This window comes from Ambystoma mexicanum, chromosome 6q (genome assembly GCF_040938575.1).
Source record: "Ambystoma mexicanum isolate Mex_15411 chromosome 6q, UKY_AmexF1_1, whole genome shotgun sequence".
NCBI lineage: Eukaryota > Metazoa > Chordata > Amphibia > Caudata > Ambystomatidae > Ambystoma > Ambystoma mexicanum.
Window position 1 is genome coordinate 980,010,961 of NC_090937.1, and position 25,367 is coordinate 980,036,327.

The 25,367-nt window shown below is 48.5% G+C and overlaps 1 protein-coding gene across 6 annotated transcripts in view; it reads right to left on the reverse strand.

The window, feature by feature from the left end:
* IRF2 (interferon regulatory factor 2) overlaps nucleotides 1–25,367 on the reverse strand; it is a 580,815-nt gene that overhangs the window by 309,775 nt on the left and 245,673 nt on the right. For all 6 annotated transcript variants that reach the window (XM_069631487.1, XM_069631488.1, XM_069631490.1 and 3 more), the window contains exons 3-4: nucleotides 18,024–18,123; nucleotides 17,742–17,918 (exon numbers count right to left, since the gene is read on the reverse strand). In XM_069631487.1, the coding sequence (XP_069487588.1) occupies nucleotides 17,742–17,918; nucleotides 18,024–18,123 (277 nt within the window). The remainder of the gene's footprint in view (nucleotides 1–17,741; nucleotides 17,919–18,023; nucleotides 18,124–25,367) is intronic.

A 25,367-nucleotide genomic window follows, 5' to 3' on the forward strand; every position in this document is an offset into this window, starting at 1 on the left:
GAGCCATCTGGAAATGGAAGTCTTCGAGAGAGCCTTCCCTTGATTCACAGGTCCAAAGTTCACAAACAGCGGTGATGTCTTCCGAAAACTCTTCATGCGGTCCACGTAGAACTTCAGCGCTCTGGCTACATCCAGCGAGTGCAGAGTCCTCTCAGCCGGCGACGAAGGCGACGGGAAGAAAACTGGCAACACCAAGGGGTCGTTGAGGTGGAAGTCCGAAGGCACCTTGGGCATGAAGGAGGGGTGCGTCCTCAGCACCACCCTCGTGTCGTGAAAAGTCAAGTAGGGAGGCTTGCAAGACAGGGCCTGAATCTCTCCCACTCGTCGTGCAGAGGGGATGGCCACGAGGAATGCTGTCTTTCACGACAGAAACTTCAACGGCACTGAATGCATAGGCTCGAATGGGGCCCCCATGAGCCTAGTCAGCACCACGTTGAGCTCCCACGTCGGGGCAGGGGCCTTCACCGGCGGGAATGATCGGAACAGTCCTTTCATAAATTCCTTCACCAGTCGATGAGACCACAAGGACGCCCGTCCTGTAGTTCTGGTGTAACGTGAGACGGCAGCCAGATGTACCTTGATGGAAGCGTGAGATAGGCCAGCCTTGGCCAAGGATAATAGGTACGGCAATACTTGAGGGGCCGTAATCTGCAGAGGGTTAATCTTCTGTGCACGGCACCAGACAGAGAATCTCTTCCATTTGTGTCCATATCACTTGAGAGTTGAGGATGCCCTGGCCTTCGCGAGAACCTCTCTGCAGTCGGCCGGGATGTCGTATCCTCCAAACTCTAGTGCTGCAGGAGCCAGGCCTGCAAGTTCAGCGACTCTGGTTCGTGATGAAGAATGGCGCCTCCTTCTCTGGAGAGAAGATCCGCTCCGTCGGCAGCTTGCCTGGTGTGGACGCTGACAAGTCCAGAAGGTCCGGGAACCAGATCTGCCTCAGCCACGCCGGTGCGATGAGGATCATCCTGCACCGGGACCTCTTGACCTGGTTGATGAGCCGGAGTAGCAACGGCAACGGCAGGAATGCATAAAGGAACAGGCCGTCCCAGGGGAACGAGAAAGCATCGCCCATGCTCCTCGGTTGGGGAAACCTGCTGTGGCGAACCTCCGGCACTTGGAGTTCGCCGCCGTCGCGAAGAGATCGATCTGGGGTTCGCCCCATCGTCGGAAGAGTCGGTCCACTTGATCCTGGCGCAGTTCCCACTTGTGGCACGAGCGCAGCTCTCTGCTGAGTGAGTCGGCGATGGTGTTTTTTATCCCTGCCAGATGAAAAGGTACCAGAAACATCCCTTTGGCGACGGCCCAATGCCACAGATCTTGGGCTTCCTTGGATAGGGCAGAGGATCTGGTTCCGCCCTGCGTCCGAATGTAAAACATCGTGGTGGTGTTGTCGGTGAAGATCCTCACCACCTTGCACTTGAGGGACGGAAGGAAGGACCTGAGGGCCCAGAACACTGCTCACTGATGTGGAGAGTCTTCTCGTCCGGGAGCAAAAGGCCTCTCCCGTGGAGACCCCCGGTGTGCGCTCCCCAACCTTCCAGGGAGGCATCTGTCGTCACCGTCACCTGGTGGGCCGGGGCTAGGAAACCTGTTCCTGCCGTCAGATGAGAGCGGACACCCCACCATCGCATCGCCCGACGGAATGCTTCGTCGAGCGAGATCCTGTCCTCGAAGCTGCCCGTCGTCTGGATCCAGTGGGCGTCGAGGAATTCTTGAAAGAGCCGCATCCGAAGTCTGCAGTGGCGCACCAGATAAATGTAGGAGGACATCATCCCGAGGAGGGACTTGATAGACCTCACTCTGGCCACGTCCGTGGCCAGCAGACGTTGCACCTTTCCTAGGATGGTCCTTATCCTTTGCTCCGTCGGTGAGGCCCGCACCGCCACTGTGTCAAGCTGTGCTCCCAGAAACAGGGCGACTTGCGACGGGACCAGGTGGGATTTTGGAAAGTTGATGGAGAACCCCAGGTCCGTGAGCAGCTGGACGGTCTTCGCAGTGTGTTCCACGGCGAGCTCCCTTGTCCTTGCCCGTATGAGCCAGTCGTCCCGGTAGGGGTAGACGTGGATCCCCTGCAGGCGCAGCCGCGCCGCCACCGGTGCTAGGCACTTGGTGAACACCCTGGGCGCCAATTTTAATCCGAACGGGAGGACCTTGAACTGGTTGTGCCGCCCTTTGACCACGAACCTGAGGAAGTTTCGGTGTCTCTTTAGAATAGGGATGTGGAAGTATGCATCCTCCAAGTCCAACGACGACAGGAAATCGCCCTCCGCCAGCTGTCCCAGCACGTGCTGGAGGGTGACCATCCGGAACTTCTGTGCCTTGATGTATTTGTTCAGTCGTCGCGGGTCCAGGATGGGACGCCATCCTCCTGCCTTCTTCTTTACGAGGAAGTATCTTGAGTAAACTCCGGAGCCCCGAAGCCTCCTTGGGACGAGCTCAATGGCACCTTTCCTGAGCATCGCCCTTACTTCCAACAGCAGTTGAGGGACGTGATTTTCCTTCCTGGCCACAGGAGGAATGCGGGGGCACCTCTTCTGGAACTCGAGGGCGTGCCCCAGGGCCAGGGCGTCCAGCACCCAACGGTCGGTGGAGATGGACTCCCACACACCGACGAACTTAGTCAGCCGGCCTCCCACCGGGGTGCTTCGGCGGGGGCCCGACCCGACGGTCGGTTCAATCTTGCTTGGAGGCCGCTTTGCCTCCTTGACCACCTTGGCAACGACGGCGGGATCCACCTGACTTGCCGCGTCCCCTGTAGGCGTCCTGCGACGAAGATCTTGCCTCCGGAGCTCCGAAAGGACAGCTGTCGCTGTTGGAGCACACCCAGTGCACGGGCCGTCTCCGTGTCCGTCTTGATCGCCTGAAGGGACTCATCAACCGCCTTGCCAAAAAGGTTGTTCCCATCGAAGGGCATGTCCAAAACCTTGGTCTGTACGTCCTGGCGGAAATCCGTCACCTTGAGCCATCCTCTTCGTCTCAGGCAAATGCCGTTGCCCAACTGACGGAAACCGGTGTCGGTGATGTCCATAGCCACTGTAATGGCGTGATCCGAGGCAATCTCACCTTCCTGTAAGATTTCCAGTGGCCTCAGCCCTCTTGGTGTCCGGAAGGAAGTCCAACAGAGGGGCGATCTTGAACCACAACTCCCTGTCGTAGCGGGCTACGATGGCCAGGGCGTTAGCCGCCTTGATGGTCGTCGCTGCAGATGAGATGACCTGTCATCCCATCGCATCCAGCTTCCTACCCTCGCCGTCCTGCGGGGAGGTTGAAGTCGAGGCCGATGCCCCCCCCTCGCTTTCTTCTTGGCCGCCGCCGAAACGACCGAATCTGGCGTAGGTTGCGCCCTAAGGCACAAGGGGGCAGCGTCGGGGACCCGGTACTTCTTCTCGTACCGGTCCCTCTTCCCAGGATCCATGGCAGGGTTCTTGAGGAGGGCGAGCCTCTCATCCCAGATGTCATCAAGAAGCGGTACGGCGAAGACCGTCTTCCTTTTAGCCTCGTGCCTTTGATAAAGGAACCCTTCCTTCTTCTTTTCTTCGGGGCAGAGCTGGAAGAGCTCGGATGCCTTGGAAATCATAGCATGGAAGTATCCAATCTCGTCGGGCAGGGACGCCCGGGCAGGGGGGCGACGGGGGACACGTTCCGTCATCGCCTCCGTCGTCATCCGTACCCGTCGTGTCCATGCCTGTATCATCCCCGTGGGTAGTGGAACGGGGGAAGGCAGAGAAGGCCGCAGAGGCGGGAGAGGAGGCCTAGGATACGTCCTCCTCCTCTTAAGTGGTGGGCTTTCTGAAGGTCCTGGCTCCGGTTCCCCGTCGGGTCTGGCTCAGGTACCTCCATCGGGGGAAGGGACAACCTAGTCCTTATCTCCGAGCATAAGGACTGGATGGCTGACAAAATGGCCGCCGAGGTGTCCTGCAGCGCCGGAAACGACGGGAGCGAGGGATCTTGAGGAGCCTCGTCTGCGACACCGTTGCCCTCGTTGTCGCCCTCGTCGGGGTCCCTCCCGATGTGCTGGGCCTCCTCCACGACTTGGATGCGCTCCTCTTCAGAGGTCGTGTCCGTATCCACGAGGGCCACCAGCCCCTCCCCATCCTTTCCAACGAGGACTTCGTGGGGGTCTTCTCGATGGGCCTGAAAGACGACTCCCTCTGCGGTGGCAGGGAGACTCTGGTACCTGAGGGCGCCTCCACTGGTGTAGCCTCCACAGGCTGAGCCAGGGCCGTGGCGACATCCTCAATCGAAGTCTTAGCAGGGTGAATTAAGGCCAACGTCACCTTCTGGACGCCTGGGGCCTTCACCTTGGGGGGAGGGTCCGAGCCTCGCTCCCCCTCTGCTGGAATCTTCGAGATCGACCGGGGCCTCTCCAAAAGCTTCGCCGGGTTCTCAGACTTCCGCTTACCCGAGCCAGAGCATTGGCTCGTGGTTGATGGCGCCGGGGAGGATGCGCCCTGCCTGGCAGCCAAGGAGCCCCACCGTTCGGCGCTCCCGGTGCCCGCGGACTCGCGGTGCTTAGCCTTTTGTTGGGCCCCCGTCGCCGGGGCGCCCTTACAGGACTTATAAGACCGCTTGGACTTCTTTTTCTTCTTCTCGCCTGGTGGACTCTTACCTTCCAGCCAGTTGGCGAGACGGAGGTGCCGATCCTTCATGGTCTGCTCCGACATGTTCCCACAAAACGCGCAGTCCTTTTCCTTGTGCATCTTGTCCTCATGGAGACAGTAGAGGCATAACGAATCCTCGTCCTCCTTGAAAACGTTCTGAAGCTGGCATCCAGGGCAGGTCCTGAACAGCTTGCCGGGCGTCGAGCTCCCTTTCTCCTTGGCCATGTCCGGGTAGGCCTTGGAACTTCTGGAACCCCCGAAAAGCGCAACTCGACTAAATCTTCACCCTTGAGGGGCGTAAAAACTCCGAAACGGATCCCCGTTGATCGGATGTAGAAACGGTGGAGCTTGAGGCTCTATTTAACCGTAAAAATGAGAAAATCTCCTGAAAAAAGCGCGAAAACGCAGCAAAAGCTCGAGAGCTACAGCACGAGGACTCCCAACACTTGAACGTGCGGTAAATATCTGAGGATGGCTGCCAGGGGCGGGGCTTAGGGAGAAGCACGCATTGGCTTGGGCAGTATGACCCAGAGACCAGTGATTGGTTACTACTGAGAAAGACAGATCAGAAACAAAACTGATACTGATTTTTTTCTATACCGAGGATTCCCGGCCTGACGACGGGGAATATTCATGAGCATGTGAATCCATGCCAGACCCCATGCTGGAGAAAATTGAAGCACCCAGAACAAAACACCAATTCACTTGAAAACAGCAAATGAGAACACGGAGGAAAACCCTTCAATGTGAAAGTTGCCATGTAGTTCTACTACCATGGTTAGGTGCAGGGGTGGGGGGCTTCGATGGAGAACATTATTAAACATAGGTCAGAGGTACACACAGTGGGTTTGGGTGCTCAAGGAATAAGTCTGCTGAATGCCATATGCACCACTATTAGATGCTAGGCCATCCTGGCAAACTGTGCCATGTTGGGCCACAACAAAATCATATTAGCATGTAACCTATTGAGTCCTCCGATCACCCTACTCACTGAATCCGTCAAGCATAACACAGACTGTATCTTTCAGTTCAGTAAGAACTTGCTTCAGAGCAGTAGTATATATAGTATTACTGAGAGACTATGGCCCTCATGAGTGACCTGGTCCGGAAAAAAGTGCTAGTAACCACGGTTATCTGCACCTTTTCGGGCCGGGTCACTGCGAGTCTGCCGGGTGTGGCTGTGAACTACCAGCAGGTGTGACCTGCCGTTAATTCAGGCCCCTACCGGCAGAGAAATTACTGAAGTACCGTTACTAGCGTGGGACCCCAAGGGATTGGAACTTACTGTGCCTCCGCCGGCCATAATATATCGGAAGCGGAAGCTGAGGTTGCCGGTAAGCGGCCTACCGCAACCTTGTAACAAGGGCATAATATGTCCTATGAGCAGGCTTATGTATTGCAAAGATTGCTAAAGAGAATATACAATTACATATTGGTTCCCGGTGCACATCATCTTTACGCAGATAGCTATGGTGCCTGAAAGCTGCTCATTAATGGCTGTATTGATTAGTGTTAAATGTCACGCCACGAGACCAATCATTGGTTCATACAATTGGCCCTGACAATGCTCTGGGGAAGTTACATACTGGCAGGAAGGAGATTTACACATAGGGATATTACCTTCAAAAGGACCCTTAACTCTGAAATAGGCATTATCCCAGTTTTTATACAGAAACATGGGATTGATGGGATTGAACTTAAACCACCTGTAAGGCTGATCTCAGTTTCAATGGAGAGTGAAATCTGTGGTTATTCCTGGACTTGGTGACATAAGACCAAAGATAGCGTTCAAAGGTCCTAATAATCGCCAGTAAAACTTTATTGGGATTTGCATATCCATAAAAGCAACAACAATCTCAGGTTAAAAAACATAGATAAATATCCGACGGCGAACGTTGAACTTCAGATGTGGGATTAGATGCGACACGTCTAGTTTCGGAAGTGGGTTGGGACACGGCATTGTCGTCAGACGACCGACGGCAGTTTGATGGGCGACACCTTTTCCGTCCGAGGACGGTTGGGCCCGGTCATGAGGTGACCGCGAGCGGGAACGCCCAGAAGACAGGGATTCGGTGGACCGCTCCCTAGGTGTCGACCGTTGCCGATCACGTGTGTCGAGTCCCGGCCGGGGCTAATGTGCTTGGTGGTGGGTGTATGTGGTGCGCTTTTGCTGCCAGGCGTGGTCCCCACAACATGGCCGCCGGCCTGTCCTCCGGGGTCGGGGGTCTGCGCCTGGGTAGCTGAAGCTGCCCCGTTGCCCTCGCCGTCCGATGCGGCGGCGTTGCCATCATCGCTGAAAGCGCCCTCTACGTCCATGGCTTCGAGCTGCTTGGTGTAGTGGGCCTAGCTCTTCATGGAGCGTTCCTTTCAGGTTTTAGGCTTGAAGAGCCTACAGGCCCGACAAGATGCCTCAATATGGTCTCGAGGGAGACACAGACTACAAGTTAAATGTTTATCTACCCAAGAAAACTTTGTTACACTTGGGGCAGAATTTAAATGGAGTACTCTCCATATGGTCAAATTATGTAGGAAAAGAGAAAAATAATCTATATATGCCCCCCCTCCCTTCTCCCTACAGACTGGGCCAAGGCCCTGCGTGGCCTTCCAAGGCCAATGCCAAGAGTCCATCGCGGCAGTCTCCGACGGAAGTCTCTCCAATCCTCACTGTTGTCGTTCTTCGGCGTTCGGTGGAAAAAGGATAGGAAGAAATCTAACGTAATTAACAATAGATAATGGCTTTGCGCCGAAAGGAACTCCGCACACATGCATCCGACTAGTATGGCGTAAAAAAACAATCTGAGGGACCTACACGCGTGAGGGATCATGGGTACAGTGGACATCACACTAGGGATACTATTACTGGCATGCCCTCTCGACGTCCCTTTTTGAGTTTCGAAAACAACTGTAATACTCTGCAGCTTCCACTAGATGTCGGCCTATGCACAGCATGTGATCTAAGCAGATTCCACAAGCCTCAGAAATATATATGGGATACATTACTCACCATAATCGTATTGCTGATGCTTTTATCTGCTTAGATTCACATGCTGTGCATAGCCCGCCATCTAGTGGAAGCTGCAGAGTATTACAGTTGTTTTAGAAACTCGAAAAGGGACGTCCACAGGGCGTGGCAGTAATACTATCCCTAGTGTGACATCTACTGTACCCATGATCCGTCACGCGTCGAGGTCCCTCAGATTGTATTTTTTCTGACATGAGGTAGCATGAGGTGTAGTGAGAGTACAGTTATATCCAAGCAGATACTTATCAGACAAGCTCATAAGCATCCATGCAGCTTCTCTCTGAGGGGAGGAAGGGTGGGTCGCATGTGAATCCAAGCAGATACAAGCATCAGAAATACGATTACAGTGAGTAATGTATCCCTTCTGAGGCTTGTGGAATCTGCTTAGATCACATGCTGTGCATAGATTAGCGAGCAGTGGAAGAAGGAGGAGGGACGTGAGAAGGTTCATGAGCGAATATGTCTCTTAGAACCGCTTGTCCCACTTGTGTATCTGTCTTGGAATGGGTGTCAATGCAGTAGTGCTGACTGAAAGTATGTAGAGAGCTCCATGTAGATGCTTTGCAAATACTGTCTAAAGGAACATTTGCAATGAAAGCCAGCGTGGCTCCAGTACCTCTTGTGGAGTGGGCCCTGGGCTTAAAAGGCAGTGGGCCTCATTACGACCCAGGCGGTAAATTACCGCCTGGGCCGTGACTTTACCACCATGGCGTAAACTACGTTTACGCCATGGTGGTTGGCGGACTTACCGCCCCATTCCGACCTTGGCGGGGCGGTAAGTCCCCAATCCCCATTTACCCTTCCCCATTCCCATTTTTGCCCCATAGGGCATAATGGGAGTGGGGAAGGAGTTAATTACGCCACCGTAAATTACGGTGGCGTAATTAACTCCATGGTCCCTTAGCGCCATGGATTTTAACACCTGCTAAAAGCAGGTGTTAAATCCGCCATGGCGCTAAGGGACCTCGTACTCAGGCGGTAAGGGTCGGCGCTGTTTACGCTGCCGTAAACCCCTTACCGCCTGGGTCGTAATGAGGCCCCGTGTCTTATTTGAAAAGGAATAGCACAGTTTGATACATCTGACTATCCAACTTGAGATGGGGTTTTTAGAGACGCAATCTCCTCTGCCTGGCGCTATGGAGACAAACAGCTGATCTGTTTTTCTTAGCGGTCTGGTCTTGTCTACGTAGTAGAGGACCGCCCTCCTCACATCTAGTGTCTGGAGTTTTATCTCAGCAGAGCTTTTGGGTTCTTGGAAGAAAGTCAGTAGCTCAATAGACTGGTTAACATGGAATTTAGAAATGAACTTAGGTGAAAACCTAGGGTGAGTTCGTAAAACCAGTTTTTCCTTATGTATAGTAAAGAAAGGATCCTGCACTGACAGAGCTTGGATTTCACTGACCCTTCTTATGGAAGTGATGGCTACTAAGAAGGCAGTTTTATAAGTCAAATGTTTGAGACTAGATTTGTGCATGGGCTCAAAAGGGCCCCCCCCCCCCCCCATCAGCTTAGTAAGTACCACATTAAGATCCCAATCTGGTGGTGGGTTAGAAATTGGAGGGTGGGGTCTCTTTACCCCTCCCATAAACGCTTTGACAACTGCCACTTTCCACCATGACACTTTGTTATGAGAAGTGGTGTGGGTTGATAAAGCTGCCAGGTGCACTTTAAGTGGGTTAAACACTAAACCTGCATCCAATAGGTGGAGCATATAGGTGACAACATTAGAAGGAGTACAATCAACTGGGTTGAATTGCTTATTCTGGCACCAAATAACAAATCGTTTCCATTTGTCATAGTAACCGTGCCTCGTGTTAGGTTTTCTTGATTCGTTCAAGATATCCATACATCTCTGGGGTAAATTGGGATGTCCGAACTCTATGACTTCAGGAGCCATGCTGCTAAATTCATTGAGTTGAGCTGAGGATGCACTGTTAGCCCCTCGTGCTGGGAGAGTAGGTTGTATCGGCACAGTAGTTTGATGGGGTCGCACAACGCCAGTTTGCGTATGTGTGGCTACCATGGTTGTCTCGCCCACAAAGGAGCACCTAGGATGAGCGTCATTGGTTCCCTGTGGATCTTGTTCACCACCTTCTTCATCAGAGGGGTTGGTGGAAAAGCAAACATCCCTGACCAATTTGTCCATAGGGCATTCCCTTTGGTGCCTGGCTGGGGGAACCTGGACGCGAAGTCTGGGCATTGACTATTTTCGCTTGTGGCAAATAGGTCTATAGTTGGAAAACCCCACAGGGAAAAGAGGTGTTCTACAACCTCTTTGTGTAGATGCCACTCGTGTTCTTCTGGTAGGGGGGTCTCTGCTCAGTGAGTCTGCTAGAGCGTTGAGTTCCCCTGGAACATGTTGAGATGCCAGGAACATCTTCCGTCTGAGTGCCCATCTCCAGATTTTCTGTGCAAGTCTGGATAGATTTGGAGAATGTGTCTCCCCTTGTTTGTTGATATAAAACATTGCTGTGGTGCTGTCTGTTAGGATCTGCACCGACAGACCTGTCTAAATGGGGTTTGAATGCTTGGAGAGCTTTGAACACTGCTAGAAGTTCCAGTACGTTGATGTGGTTTTGAGCCGCAGAGAGAGACAACAGACCCTGAGCTGTGTGGTGAAGGTAGTGCGCCTCCCACCCCGCTAGTGAGGCATCTGTTGTGACCACTGCTTGTATTTGTGGATCGTAGAAGGGTTTCCCCTTCATCAGATTCTCGCTCGTCCACCAGCGAAGATTTTGTACTAGTGTTGGCGAAACGACCACTAGATCGTCCCACTGACTGCTTGCCATTGTTTCGCCAACCACTGTTGTATGGGACGCATGCGCAGGCACACGTGGGGAACCAGGTAAATACAAGATGCCATCATGCCTATCAAGTGCATTGCTTTGCGTACCCTTATCTGGCGGCCGGCCTGATAGTGTGGTATTTGCAGTAACAAGTTGTTTACTCTTTCCTCTGAGGGAAAGACTAACCCTTCCTCTATGTTTACAATAGCTCATAAGAACTGTTTGGAGGTGCTGGGAACCAGGCTGGATTTTTTCTCGTTGATTGAGAAGCCCAATTGGAAGAGGAGGTTGATTGTTGTCTGAATGTTTTGTCTGCAAATCCGAGGGGATTCCCCTGTTATGAGCCAGTCGTCCAAGTAAGGGTACACTGGGATTGCCTCCCTGCACAGGTGCACTGCCACCATCGCCAGTACCTTGGTGAATACCCTTGGCGCTGAGGCTATTCCAAAGGGCAGCACCTTGAATTGGTAGTGCTGGTTCGCTATCTTGAAAACGCAAGAACCTTCTGTGTGCTGGAAAGATTGGAATATGAACATAGGCATCTTTCATATCCAGTGTTGCCATGTAATCCTCCTTTTTAGAAGCGGGATTACTTCTTGTTTCGTGGTCATGCCGAACTTTTGTGGCTTGACATACTTGTTTGCCAGCCTTAAATCTAATACAGGGCGCATTGGTAGATCTTTTTTGGGCACAAGGAAGTAAGTTGAATATATACCCCTGTTTACCTAGTTGGCTGGGACCACTTCTATGGCGTCCTTTAATAGAAGCACTGTAATTTCCTCTAGAAGAATCCGTTGATGTTCTTCCGAGTGTACCTTTTGTCTCGGGGGATGATCGCGAGGTTTTTGAAGAAGTTCTACACAGTAGCCCCCTGCTACCGTTGACAGCACCCATCTGTCTGAGGTAATACCCTCCCATGCGCGGGTGAAGTTGGACATTCGTCCTCCTACTGGAGATGCATGGGAGGGTACTTGGAGCGGAATGTCACTTGCTCTGAGGTGGCGTACCACCTCGAGCCGGGCCTCTTTGTTGTCCTCGTGGGTAGCCCTGAAAGGATTGTCCTTTGTTGGTGCCATAGGAACCCTGGCCCTGGTTGTATCCAGATCCTCTCTGGGAATTCTGTCCCCGAAAGCGGCAAAAATTGCTGTTGCCCCTTTGCCCCGTGGATTTGTTTGTGAGCTGGCCTAAAGACTTAAGGGTTTCGTATTCGTCTTTAGCAGTTTTTAGTGCGTCTTCTACCGCCTTGCCAAAGAGCACATCTTTTTCCACCGGCATATTGATTAAGGTGGCCTGTGTTTCTGGCCTGAAGCCTGATTGATTGGCGAAGCCATGCGTGTCTTTTAATGATAGTATCCTCTGCGATGATTCTACCCGCATTGTCTGCTGGTCAAAGTTTGACTTTAGGAGACAAGTAGTCACCGCTCTACCATCCGCTGCCACCTGGGCTGATTGGGACTTAAGTGGCTCAGGTGCAGAAGAAAGTAATGCTGCAACCTCATCCCACTTGTGGCAGTTGAAACTTGCCAGGAGTGTATTATTTGCGATGCGAGTCTGGTAGGCTGCAGAAGCGGGTACTTTCCTGCCCATTGAGTAAATCTTTTTGCTCTCCTTGTCCGGAGAAGCCTCGGAGGAAGCAAGGAGAGTACCTGCTCTTTTCCGTGTGGTGGTAACCACCAGGGAGTCCGGTGTTAACTGGCCTCTTATGTAAAGAGAGTCAGAAGGTGCAGGTCTGAACATTTTTTCAACACGCAGGTTAACGGCCCGTGTGAGGTTGGGTGCCTCCAAAGAAGGTTGTATTCTGCGTTGTACAGCCGGTCAAGTGGCACAGCGAGAAGAGCGCTAGCTTTGACATCCGTGCAGAGCTTGCTAACGCAGGTTCGAATCCCGGCAGGGCCAAACTCAGCCTTTCATCCTTCCGAGGTCGATAAATGAGCACCACACACTGTGGGTAATAATAAGCAGCGCTCAGATACCTGAGGGTTCGTAGCGCTATATAAATGCAAAATTATTATTATTACAGACTTTAATATTGGAATGAATTGGCCTACTGTTTTCTTATCTCCCAACAATTGCTCAGCGAAGTCTCTGTCATCTACCACCCCCTGGGTATCTATGCGGAAGTGTTCTGCCGCCTTAGTTAGAACTTTGTTGAGTAGTGGTTGGTTGTCTATAGGGGAGTCTACTACTGAAGGATCCTGATTAATAAATGTTGGCCTCCTGGTCTGGGTCTTCATCGTCCCCATCATAGAATTCGTCAAGTCCTCATCCATAAGTTGAGGATCAGATGTATCAATAAATAAAACATCCTTCTGTTCTTCTTCTGGATGGACTTCACAGTCAGACAGACCTAAAACTCTGCCCTGAGTTGGGACATCAGTACGAACCCTCTTAGAAGGGGGTTGAGACACAGGGGGTCAGGAGCTTGAAGGGGCTGAGGTGGGTGGGCTGGTCTGAAGGCTTAAAAGCTGTTCAGGGTGCTTTTCGAAGAAGTTCCAAATGAAGGACATCCTACGCATAACCCTGTCGATGTCCTCTGCGGACCAATCTTCGAGCTTGCAATGACAATTTCGGGCTCGGAGTCGGGAAGGCCCATGTCTTCATTAGTGGGTGGGATAGGATTAGGCCTAGGGTCTTTAGGTCTCCCCTTGGATTTGTCTTCTGTATGGGAGGATTTATGGGTCTTATGGTGTCTGTCCCCACCCTGGGTCCCAGAGGAGAGTGAAACTGACTTCTTGGGGCATGGCGTCTTGCTAGCTGAAGAACGTCGAATTTCATGTGTAGCGGCTGAGGTTTCATCTGTGGACGAATGGCCCTCGGATGTTTTTTTCGCGAGGCACCCTTGCCATCTTGCGACGTCTTACCGTCTTTTTGACATTTCACCGTCTTTTGACACCTTCGTCTTGTCATGCGGCGATCTGGATCGAGATTGCCCAGAGCACAGGGATTCCGTCGACCGTTCACGGGGTTCAGAGCGTTGTCAAGTACTCGATAAATCTGACGAGGGTCGACTGGGGGTTGTGTGTTTTGTGGTGTGTGTAGTTAGAGCGCTACCGCCGCCGGGTGTAGTCCCCACAACATGGCTGCCAGCCTGTTGTATGGGGTCGGGAGCTTGCGCTTGGGTAGTGACCGCTACTCCGGTGCCCTCGCCGTCCGAAAGTGCGGTGTCGCTGCCATCGCTGAAGGCTCCCTCCACCTCCATGGCCTCGAGATGCCTGGCGTGGTGGGCCCAGCGCTTAGTGGAACGGTCTTTCAACATCTTAAGCTTGAAGAGCCTACAAACTCGACAAGACGTCTCGATGTGATCTCTCGCCAGACACAAGTTGCAAACGAGATGTTGGTCTACCTAGGGGAACATAAATGGGGGGGGGGTTCTCCATAATACTGGGTAAAGGTGATGGCAGCTGGGCAAACAAAGTGTAGGCAGGGGAGAATATGCATTCTACAAATGGCCTCCTAAGATTGGCCTCCCCCCTCGCTGCCTAATATCTGGGCACCGAGGCCTGGGGCGGCCTTCCAAGGCCGTTCGGTCCATCGCAATGATTTCGACGGTAGTCTTCTTTCTGATTCTTCAGCGTGGTATTACGAAGTCGAAGAAAGGATAGAAGGGGAAACTATCTTAATTAACAAGGTCAATGGCTAATTTTCCGAAAGGAACTCCGCTATACGCGTCCGCTAGCATGGCGGAAAAAAACAATCTGAGGGATCTCGACGCGCGAGGGATCATGGGTACAGTGGACGTCACACTAGGGATAGTATTACGGGTATGCCCTGTCAAAGTCCCTTTTCGAGTTTCAAAAACAACAACTGTAATAGCTTCCACTAGATGGCGGGCTATGCACAGCATGTGATCTAAGCAGATTCCACAAGCCTCAGATATATATATATATATATAGATATATATATATATATATATGAACATTAATACGCTCCACCATCTGCCAATCCCCCGGTAAGAGCTTTACACAAAACTGTATCCACCCCCTACTTTGGTTACAAGAACAACACATTACTTCCAATTTGCAACCTCATCACTTAATTTCCTTCAATACTACAATTGTCTGGTAGTTTGGAAATCTGCTCCGATAAATAGTCACATTCCTGTCTTTTTAGTTATTATTATGGTATTTATGGAGAGCGGATCGGGCTTCAGGAAGCAACGGAGCACTTTACAATCATTGGGGTTTGGGGGGAGAACACTGAGGGAAGCAGAGAAAAAAGGAGCAGGGAGCTAACAGGGGAGTGTGGGCAATTGGCAGCAAGGGATCTAGAAACGACCAGAGGAGGAAACAGTGAGGAGCAGATCACCGAGTCTCAGGTAGGGTGGAAAGTAGGGAAGGGGGCAGTGGACCTCTGTGTTAGAGAGGAGCCATTCCTTGAAGAGGAAGGTCTTGAGTTCTTTCCTGAACTGTAGAGGTGATGGGGCAGGTCTGGTGTTGATGGGGAGGAGGTTCCAGAGTCTAGTGTGTAGACAGAGGCTGCATGTCTTCTGGTCCTTTCCATCCTACACCGGCGGAGTTCAAGTCTAAACATGTCCTTACTTCTGGTGGATCGCAGGCCTCCGGAGATGCTGCGTTTCTCAGTGAATTAGCTTGGGGATGTCAGGGTATAAGCCTTATAGATGATGCAATGAAAATGATGCAGGCTTGCAGTGCAGTTTTGATGAGGGTCGGGGTGATGTGGTCGAATTTGCAGTGTTTTGATGCATTGTGCTGCTGCCGGACACATCTCATGGGTGCCACAATAGCCGCTGAACATGCTGTCAAAGGGCATTGCCAAATTGCAGGTTGGAGAGGGCCAGGGCTTGGACAGCAGATCTGAAGTCGTTTTCTGGGACGAAGGACTTGATTTTCCACAGGAGAGAAAGTTGGTACCAAGCAGTTTGTGTCTTTCATGCTATGTGCTGTTTGAGGGAGTGGTGTCTGTCGATGTTGAACCCAAGGGACTTGACGGAGGTGGCCAGCTGAGATATGAAGCCCTCATGGGTCATAGCAGAGAGCCAGGTTTGGATGTTAGGGTGTTCAGTGTTGATGGTCGGCAGTAGTATTTCTGTCCTGGAGGGTTGGAGCTTCAGGTGAGCACTGGACATCCACTACTGGATCAATGTGAGGCAGGCCTTGAGCCTGTGGAGGTCTTCAATGGACAATATCTTTAGGTAGATCTGCGTCTCATCTGAGGATTGGTTGATGTGGTTGTTGTGTGGATCGAGGGCTCTGAACGGTTCCATGTAAAGATTGAAGTTCACACGGGACAGGATGGATCCTTGTGGAACTCCACAGGTGATTGGTAGAGTTGGTAAGTTGTCTCTGTACCAGAAATGGCAAGGAATCCTGACTTCAATTCCCAAAAACCAAAGGTTCTCCTCTTAGTCTCTTTATCAAAGGTTCTTAATACCCTTAATAGAGATTATGTTTATGGGTGCTGGCCCTGAAATCTGCCCAATACAAATATGGTCATTTCTCTAGGCATTGGGTATTATTCATTCATAATTGTGGGTCTAGGATTCCTAGATTGCCCATTTACGAAAGTAGGATTTTTACACCTCAGTAATCTGTGGAGGATTATGCCTAGTTTCTCTTTTTCCACATAAAGCGCCGGCATCTTTGGCTTCAGAGTTATTGCGCGTTGATTACCCAACCAGTGGCAACCTGCATCTGGGCTACAGACATCACATTACCCAGTCTTTCCCTCACTGCATTATCAACCGGTGCACCAATGTGTTATCTTTAAATCCTTAACAGTTGTGCATCAGGCACACCCCACTCGTGGCTGGCCGAAAACCTATACACCTGCCATCTCGTTGATTACGTGCCACCGCAGCTATTTTGCTCAATCAGTAAAATGTAAGCAACAGAACTTTAAGTCAAGCATTCTCTTTCCAGGAAACAACTTTATGCAATGCTTTGACACGTGCACTGTACAATACCCCCCACGCCTTCTAAAACAGCTAAAGACGTTACTGTTCAATGCCATACAGGAACCAGAGAATCTGGTTAAGGTGCATCAGCTTGTTCTGTTGACGTTGTGCATATGTGAGCTCCATATGACATTCAACATAACATGCCGATAGAGACTTTGCCTCCAAGGCCCAGAAGTCCAAAATTCTCAATACAACCTCCCCTCAATTTCCTTAGGGACTTTGTTTCCAAGTCCCAGGAATTAACAGTGAAGTTTAAAATACCAGCCAACAAACTCCTTCCTCAGCGTCACCATTTCCCGGCGTTTGGCCTAAACGACGTCACCTCACCAGTTCTCATCTCTTGAGCTTGGAATCTGTTGTAAACTCTTTGTTCCCTTGCCTTCTTACTAATTCTGCTCCTCTCAGGAGTCTGGTCTCTGATTTGCATTTACACGGCCCTGTTCATCTCACGGCTCTATGTTCCCACTACTTCTCCAGTCTCACAGATAAGACACCCCTCTGGATTTTCTCTAAATCTCTGAACGTTCACATACTGTTTTCCAGTCAACACTGTTCCTCCTTTGAGTCCTCAAAGTGGCTCCCTGTGTCCTCGACACTGCTTACAGTGTTTGCCACCTGTCAGCATTCAGCTTCTCTGCATCTCCTCAATGTGTTTGTCTTTGACAGACCAGGGTATCAAGGCAGGACACACCTATTTGGGTAATTTAGGCCGGGTGAAAGATGAACAGAATGCAACATGGGCGAGGGATGGGGCCTCGAGATCGGTATTACCCAAATTGATCGGAAACATCTAAAACGAATGGTAGATTTGACCGAATTCGGTCACTACCATTAGTTCAAATGTATTCAATCAATTTAGGTCCAAGAATACAGAAAATGAAGATCCTGGGGTTGCCGGGGTGTCCCCCGCCTCCCATATTCGACATTTGAACCTCGAGGGTTGCAGGGGTGTCCCCCGCATCCATAACATTGGCGATGGAGGACAAAAATTGCTTGGGCCCCCATTTTTAATAAACGATCAAAAACGGGGGTCCGAGCAGTTACACTGCGGGCAGTCCACTTGCGAACAAAACGTTCGCGGGCAGACAACCCACATACTCGAGATCATTGCATAACAAATGCATACTGCATTAACTATTAATGACTTTATGCAGATGTACATAAATACAGTTTTGTATTGATGTATGTACAGTTATGTCATGTGCAAGTAATAAAGCTCAATATTTTCTTTTTATATAACACAATGAAATTACAGGGCCTGCATGAAACAACTCTGAAATGATGCAGTTTTAATGTTGGTATTGGTCTATGATGTTTATTAACTGTCATTGTTTATGGAAGCACTGCGACTTGCAGAGATTTCTTCAAAACCATTTGGGCAAAATAATGCATTTAAAAAGTAGATTCCTTGCCTTTTTTTGTAGGTCTTTCCGACAGGGGAAGCATTCGGTAGACTCTGTAAGCATTGTTTCCCTTCTTGATACTTTTGTCTTTCACTTCCTCAATATCAGGCAAAGAATTCATTGCACATCGAAAGTTTGCCTTCCACGTCTTGGGATCTGCTTTATCTACTCCTGGCTGATATTTTCCTAAGGCATAAACATAGCAGCATGAAATACTGACTAAAGAAACACAAAAATAAATATGTTTAAGTACAAATAAAATGAAGCATGCAATAGAAATATTCGTTGTACCCGTATGGATTGCCCAGTTCCTGAAAAGAGGTGCATCCTTCTCCACATCCCATCCATGCCGAGCAGCGTGCATCCACGGAATTTGAAAAATCTTTAGCTCCTTAAACAAAAACAAAGAACGAATAAGAAACATTCCATCTCATCACATATTTTAAGCTGGGACAAAAACGCACAATGATCTGGCATAAAGAAATCTGCAGAGAACTTGAAAACCAAAAGCATGGTTATGGTCCAATTGTCTCACTTGCTGCAATGTCACTTAAAGAGCAGTTAAGGCTTTGATGGTATGACTTGTTTTAAAATACTTTTTGGATCGTATCTAGACATCGATCTTCAAAGGGACAAGATTAAGAATTTGGACAGCTGCACCAAAAGCAAGTATACCTGCAAAATGTTAGTTCCACTACAAAAGAGGCACATTTTAATTTTTGAATCAGAAGATTTATTAGCACCCGGGGCAGCGGGGCCAGCCAATCGGTTTGCTCGGATCATGGGCTGAACCCGATGGCTTCTCCCCGGACCCGCCATCTTTCCTCCAACCTCCCCTCCCCTCCCCTCCCCTCCGGTCACTATTCCCTTCCTCCCCACTCATCTTAAACTTTTGACGACAGCACAACCGCTGCCGTTGCTACAGCCTCCCGAGCCGCCATGGAAATGGAAGAGGGAGCCCAGTCTTCCAGCTCCACAGCAGCCATCTTAGAAACATGTTTTGAATGAATAGTACCACAAGCGTGTCCAGTTCATTCATACAAAATACACTGCTGTTAGTGCTCCAGATTTTCCAATTGGAAACCCGGGGTGCTAATAGCAAGAACACTGCGCTCTGGCCTGTAACTCGGGCCCTGGGCGGTTACCTCATGATCTCGGGCCCTGGGCGGTTACCTATGATCTGCCCCCCGGATTGGGTGTTCTTGTTTAAATAGAACATCACAAAGTTGGGTTAGGGAAAGTGAGGCGTTTATCCCACCCGTATTCCTTTATCATTGTGTTAGTATGCCAGAAAAAAAACCTGTTCATTTTGTTACTTTGAATCTCTTAGACAAGTTGCCACTATTGTGAGGGGTCAGACACGTGAGGCAGACAATTTGATAAAGGTTTTTCACACAAAATAATTGTATTAAATGAAAAGGGTGTGTAAACGCCTCACTTTCCCTAACCCAACGTGGGTTTAAGACTAAACGAAAACACTCTAATACACAAGGATATCTGTCATGCATACGTCTACATACTACAAAAACAATTCAGGTATTCATATGGCTGTTCACGTTCCACAAAATAATAAGTAGAACCAAATATTCTTATAACTAGGGTTGGATTCCCTTCCCCAGGATTAAAGCAGAATTTCTAAATGCACATTACAATGAATAAAGTTAATTCCAATAGTCAGATTCTACTTCAAAAGCCTACATGCACAAATGTTTCTTCCATTAGCCAAGTACAGTTCCAACACAAAGTTTCTTCACTCCTGGATGGTTTCACTTGATATTGTGATTGCATTATAATCCGACAAAGTTCATCATTCTTCCAATGAATAGTTCGATAGGATTTCTCTTTTCTTGAAAAAGGCAACTGCTACCCACTCCTTCGTTATACAATAATGTTTTTGTCACGATGGGTTTAGCACATTTCATTAAAAACATTAGCGGCTTTATTTCCACCATAACTTTTCACCACAATGGAGTACTTCAATGTACTTTTCCTTGTTCACTAACGTGCCAGGACTACCACTAGCAATGCATGTTCTGGTGTACTCTCCTGCCAGGATGAATCGTCTAACACTACTACAAATACTCTGCTTTGTGGTTCTTCGTTATACACAACAATCTTTTCGTCAGGATGGTTTTAACGTAATTGGTCTAACACATAGGTGGCATTGACACTCATCACAATGGAGTACTTCAATGTCTTTTTCCTACCACCAACAATCCATTTCCTGTGTACTCTCCAGCAAGGATGAATCTTCTAACACTGCAAGTACTCTGCAGTGTAGGTTACTTCAAAACATCTGTAAAGTCTTTGGCTTTCAACTATAGTATAATTCACAACTTCTTCTATAAGGATACAACACCCATTGATGCGGTTTGTGCCAACAGTTGATTGGCCACATGCAATGCAGGTTATGTTCCTCTTCCCCATGACATTCTCCCCAAGGAGGGTCACCTTCCTGTCCACTCTGGGTTTCTACTATCACATCTGGTAACTACTGATTCAAGTTTCTCTCGCCACGGAAGCGGTTTCCCCTTTTCCTTTCCTTGGCTAAGGCAATGTTGGTTGTTATCTGGTTTACTTATTACCTCCTCGTTCCGGATGATGTGCAGCACCTTGCGTCTTTGCCAACAGGACCTTGCGTTGCTTCGGTTTCTCGGTGCTTGCCAGCCACCAGAGACAGAAATGATGTGCTTGGAGCTCCTCTCCCAGACAAGGTAACCTGCAACCAAAGCGCCGTCTGCTGCACAACCTCTGCAGTTCGGGCTCCTCCGGCTCACGACTCTCAGCACCATTAACCGCCAAAGGCACAGCGTTGGTACCGGCGTCTTCGTTCCCTCCCTGCTGCATACACAGCCACTGATAACTCCTCCTGCTGCTGCTGCTGCTGCTGCTACTACTACTACTACTGCTACTGCTACTGCTACTGCTACTGCCCCATAGGGGGATCTAAAAAATCCAAATTCCTGCTTCTAGATTGTTAGGGTAACTAGACTGCACATTGCAGTTCTGTGCCTCCAAGCCCCTCTTCCTTTCCCAATACCTATGGGATTATGGGACTTGGAATGCCCCAACAGTTTCAGTCATCGTTTCGTCACACATTTGGGTTTTCACTTTTCCTAACTCACTTTGTCTACAAAACATAGCTCCAGATAAGGGACTTGAAGATATTTTTTCTTCTTGTTTTTACCTTTCAGATCAGGGGAAAGAGCATACTTCGCAGAAGGGAGGGTATTGACGTCCTGACCCTTATACTGACCATAATGGCTTTCCTTACCAATATGTTGGGTACATTAACGAAAGGGAGTCTGATTCTTACAACAAGCCATTAGATATTCTGGCATCTTGGATATCACATCCTTCACAAATGAGTACCGAGTCTCTTCTAGTGGAGCCCTCCTGTTCCCTTGGGGCCCCCTCTCCTCCCAGGTGATCCACTCGGCTAATACCCCTCCTACCCCCAGGGTTCAGATCAGGAAGTGTCTGCCGTCCCCTGGCCACCTGGGAGGAGACTATAGGCAGGGATTCTGTGAGGATTCCAAAAGGTTCATCACACTATTCGACATACGGTCCTGTCCTGCATTGCAATAAGTGTTGCTCGATGATGCATTTCTTGCCAGGTGATTTGTCTTCTCTTCTAATATTTATTTCATGAAGAGTACATGATATTACTGCTTCTGCAATATTAAGGCTCTTTCATATTACAGGCACCTAGTCACATATCATAAGGCACAACTGAACCAGCACCGAGGGTTTCATATATAATAATTGTTCAAAAGGCGTTCAAGGATTTGCACTTTCTTCCATAGATCAATCTATGCCAGAATGAATTTGAAGATCTGTATAAGGGCTTGACAACACTGTGTTCTTAGACTTTAAAAACCCACAAAAAATGTTATTATGAATGTCATCCTTATTCAAGAATATTTTTCAAAATATTTCTGCTGAAAATTGTTTGCAGGTTGTTTAAATAATCATAATATCCATTACATACAGGCGCATTTTGATATACAAACTTTACACAAGTCATGGGCATCTGGTGCCAAATTCCATAAAAGGGTTGCAAATACAAGTTTGAAAGGCAAAAAAAGTTTCAAAAATAAAGAAAAAATTGAAAGAATGGGTGAAGTGAGTGTGTAGTCCTTAAACAAAAATGTATGGAGGGAGAGGAGGGCACCACTTATATTCAATCTTTAAGTAGTAGGATTCTTTAGGTGAGTCAAATTAAATACTCAAAATGTTTTTGCCTGGAGCTGCAAGTTCATAATGGTCCCATAGCACTAGGACCAGTCAAAACATGAAGTATCCAAAAACAAAGTAACTCTACTTTGTTAGGAATGGCGCTTCTCAGTTAGCCCCATGTGGTTGCTGCTAATTGGTAAAATATAAAGTACGCCTAACAGTCTTGATCAAAATTGAATAATTAATTCAAAAAGTATATGTTTTATAGCAGGATATGTTTAATTCACATTCCTGGAGTTTTCCTTAAAATGACATAATCTTGCACATCGATAAATGAGTTTCCATCTTGGATTGCCTATAATACACTAGTGCCAATGCTTTTCGGATTAAACCTTCTTCAGGGCGGTATTAAGGCAAAATCAGTACCACATAACTCACATTACATCCATATTTTGTAAATCTACAGACGACAAACCATAACATTTCAATTGAATCAATACGGAAACACATACCATATCATGTGTAGAAAACATCCATGTGCATAGGAAAAGAAAAACAAAATAAAATGCACTGATTAGTTAGCTAGCAGTATGATGTATTATGTCTGGAGGTTTGTAATTAATTATCTTGTCCTACCTGAGTCATGTTAAATTCTTGTCTATGTACGTGCCTGTACACAGATGTATCTACAAAATAGAAAAATAAGGTGTCACACTGCTTCCAGTGTAAAAGAAGTCAGCACATTGGATCTATTGTGCGAGCCATTCTTACCGATCAGCTTGTGCTCGCGAGTCGTGTGAGCCGAGTGAGCCGCTGGAAAGCGCGCTGGCGGCGGGTTCACTTTCCTCTAGTATGTAACCATGGAGACGATACGAGGCGTCGTGGTCCAGCTGGAGCACGTACGCCTCGCGCCCCACCGCCGGACGCGAGCCCTGGGGCGGAGATGTCACCATGGAAACGAACGCCTTTAGCAGCAATGAGTGTACTCGTATTCAAGAAAAGTTAAAGAGCGTACGTATGATGTGAAATGTATACATCAGTAAAATATGCAGTATCATGGGAGGATGTTAGTGTGATTGAATTCGGCTCGGGGAACTAAGCAAGTTTCACCGCGTGAGTATCTGTGGATACGGTGGAGTGTGCATTAGACCCCTTCCTATTCTCTGATCGGAAAAAGGTCTGTTAAGAATGTCACAAAACTTATATACTCAGGATCGCTCAGCGCGATTTCGATTACACTGGAGGTTTAAAGGTGCCTTACCATAGGACCAGGACTGTGGAAGTAAAAAGTGGTAAATGTTATATAGTTAATTGTGCATGGTATGTATAAAAGCCATGTGTTGGTCACAATTGAAAATAAAGCCAAAACAGACCACTGGGTAGAGCACCCTTGGATCCTAGTTGTGTAGTTAAAATATCGCAAGTAACAAATATCCAAAAATTATGTTGTGCGACTTACACCCATTAAACATTACAATGTAACAAGCATTACAAAAAGCACATGAAATTAATTTCTTCGTTGAGCCCCCTAGGAGTCAAGGAGCTCAGGCGGTCGATCTAGAAGGATTCTCTTTGGTTACCACTTCCAAAATCACAAATCGGATCTGAGCCAGGTTATGTTTTCTGTCATCCCAATGTCTGTCCACAGCTGAATTGGGGTAATTGTTCCTTATGCAGGACCTGTGTTCATTAAATCTTGTTTTAGCTACCCTTAGGGTCTGGCCCACATAGTATGACCCACACAGGCACTTTATAGCATAAATCGCGTTTTAAGAGTCACATGATGCAAAACTCTTAAGTTTGATTGTCTCCCCCGTAGGCGGGTGCTTCACTGATTCGCCTTTCATAACATATCCACAGTTGCTACAGTTCAAACAAGGGAATGTCCCAATCCTTTCTGTGATTTTCTTCTTGAGTGCTGGTCTAGTTTGGACCAGCCTGTCTTTAAGATTCTGACTCCGCTGATAGGCGAATGTGGGAACTTCTTTAAACAAATGTTCTACTCGTTGATCACATAGTAGTGTGTTCCAATGCTTTTTGATAATACACTTAATGCGATTGCTCTGTCTGACATGGAACAGACTCACCCCCAGCCCTATTCTGCTGGAAGAGGTAGTCTGAGTTTTGGGAAGTCTTCAGATTTCTGAACTACTTCCCCTCCTTACAATTTTACCAACTGAGTAGAGCTCTTTGACTATGTTGTATACGAGCAGAGACCTCACACTTATCATTATCTCTCTGTACTTCCGCTGGCAGACTGGCCGGAGGAGAACTGAGTGTTACCCAAAATTAAGTTCTTCTCAAAGGCCACTTTTGAGGAAGCATGCCACTCTGCCTGACCTATAACTGACTACATCAGTCCTATCCATCGCCACTACCATGATGGCGCCTCATCGTCTCATGTGCCCCCCCCACACCCCCACTAAAATGTTTGTGGTCTGATGGCATGCTGGTGGGGTCACAATGCGCCCCTTCTTGAACAAGGTCAGGTGCCATAACACCACTACAGTAATGATGGCCACTTTGTAATTCCTTCATTAATTAACGTTTGGTTGCTGCAGGTTGTGCTTGCGCTGTGTCTGTATCTGTCTCGTTTTACTCCTATCGCCCCACCTGATGAAATGTGGAATAATTAAATTGTTTTAGGTTGCACTTTTACCTGTTTTGTGCTATTTTATTCTTGAAATGTGGAATACTGTAATTGCTATTGATGACTATGTTGAATATTCTTATCGAATAGCGCAATTGTATATGTGTGATGTACTTATTAATTCAGAGTTAAGGTTATTTTCTGCCATTTTCTACCATTCTGCCCCAACATGAAAGGGGTGAGAGATTAGCACTTTTATGTGTGGAAAGGGATGGAGAGCACTGTATCTGCTTGTGATTTGAGGGGGGGGGGGGGGGTTTAGGAGCGAGAATCATCAAAAAAACCAAAGTGTCTTGCATCTTCTAGCTTGGCTAGTGGATTGAGATTTGGTTGGGATTGCTTGACTTCCCAACAGGAAAGTGCCTACTTAGATTGTGTAGTTACTCATATGTAAGGCTTTCCAACTTGTGATACAAGCTGCTTGTAGTATCCTAGCTTAACATCTGCTATGTGTGTCTATGTGGGTGAGCAGTGGAGCTTGGAATGTTGGTGCGAGGCCTGGAATGGGGCGAGTGTAAGCGTTCCAGGAAAGGACAGTTGGGGGATTGGCAGGGAGAGAGCCAAGGGAAGCAGAAGCACATCACCTCATCTCCTATCTTACTTTCCGACTGTAACTGAAACAATAAAGACGACTTTACCTTCTCTATAATCCTGGCTCTGGTGTGGTTCCCGAGTTTCCTGCCTGTGTCCTAGCCACACCAAGATACATCACTGCTCCAACATTTTCAGCCTCTTTCTGAGAATCCTCTCCCCCGTTTGACCTATGGTGTTGGGAGTCCCCTCTTTAATATTAGCAAGGAGATGGA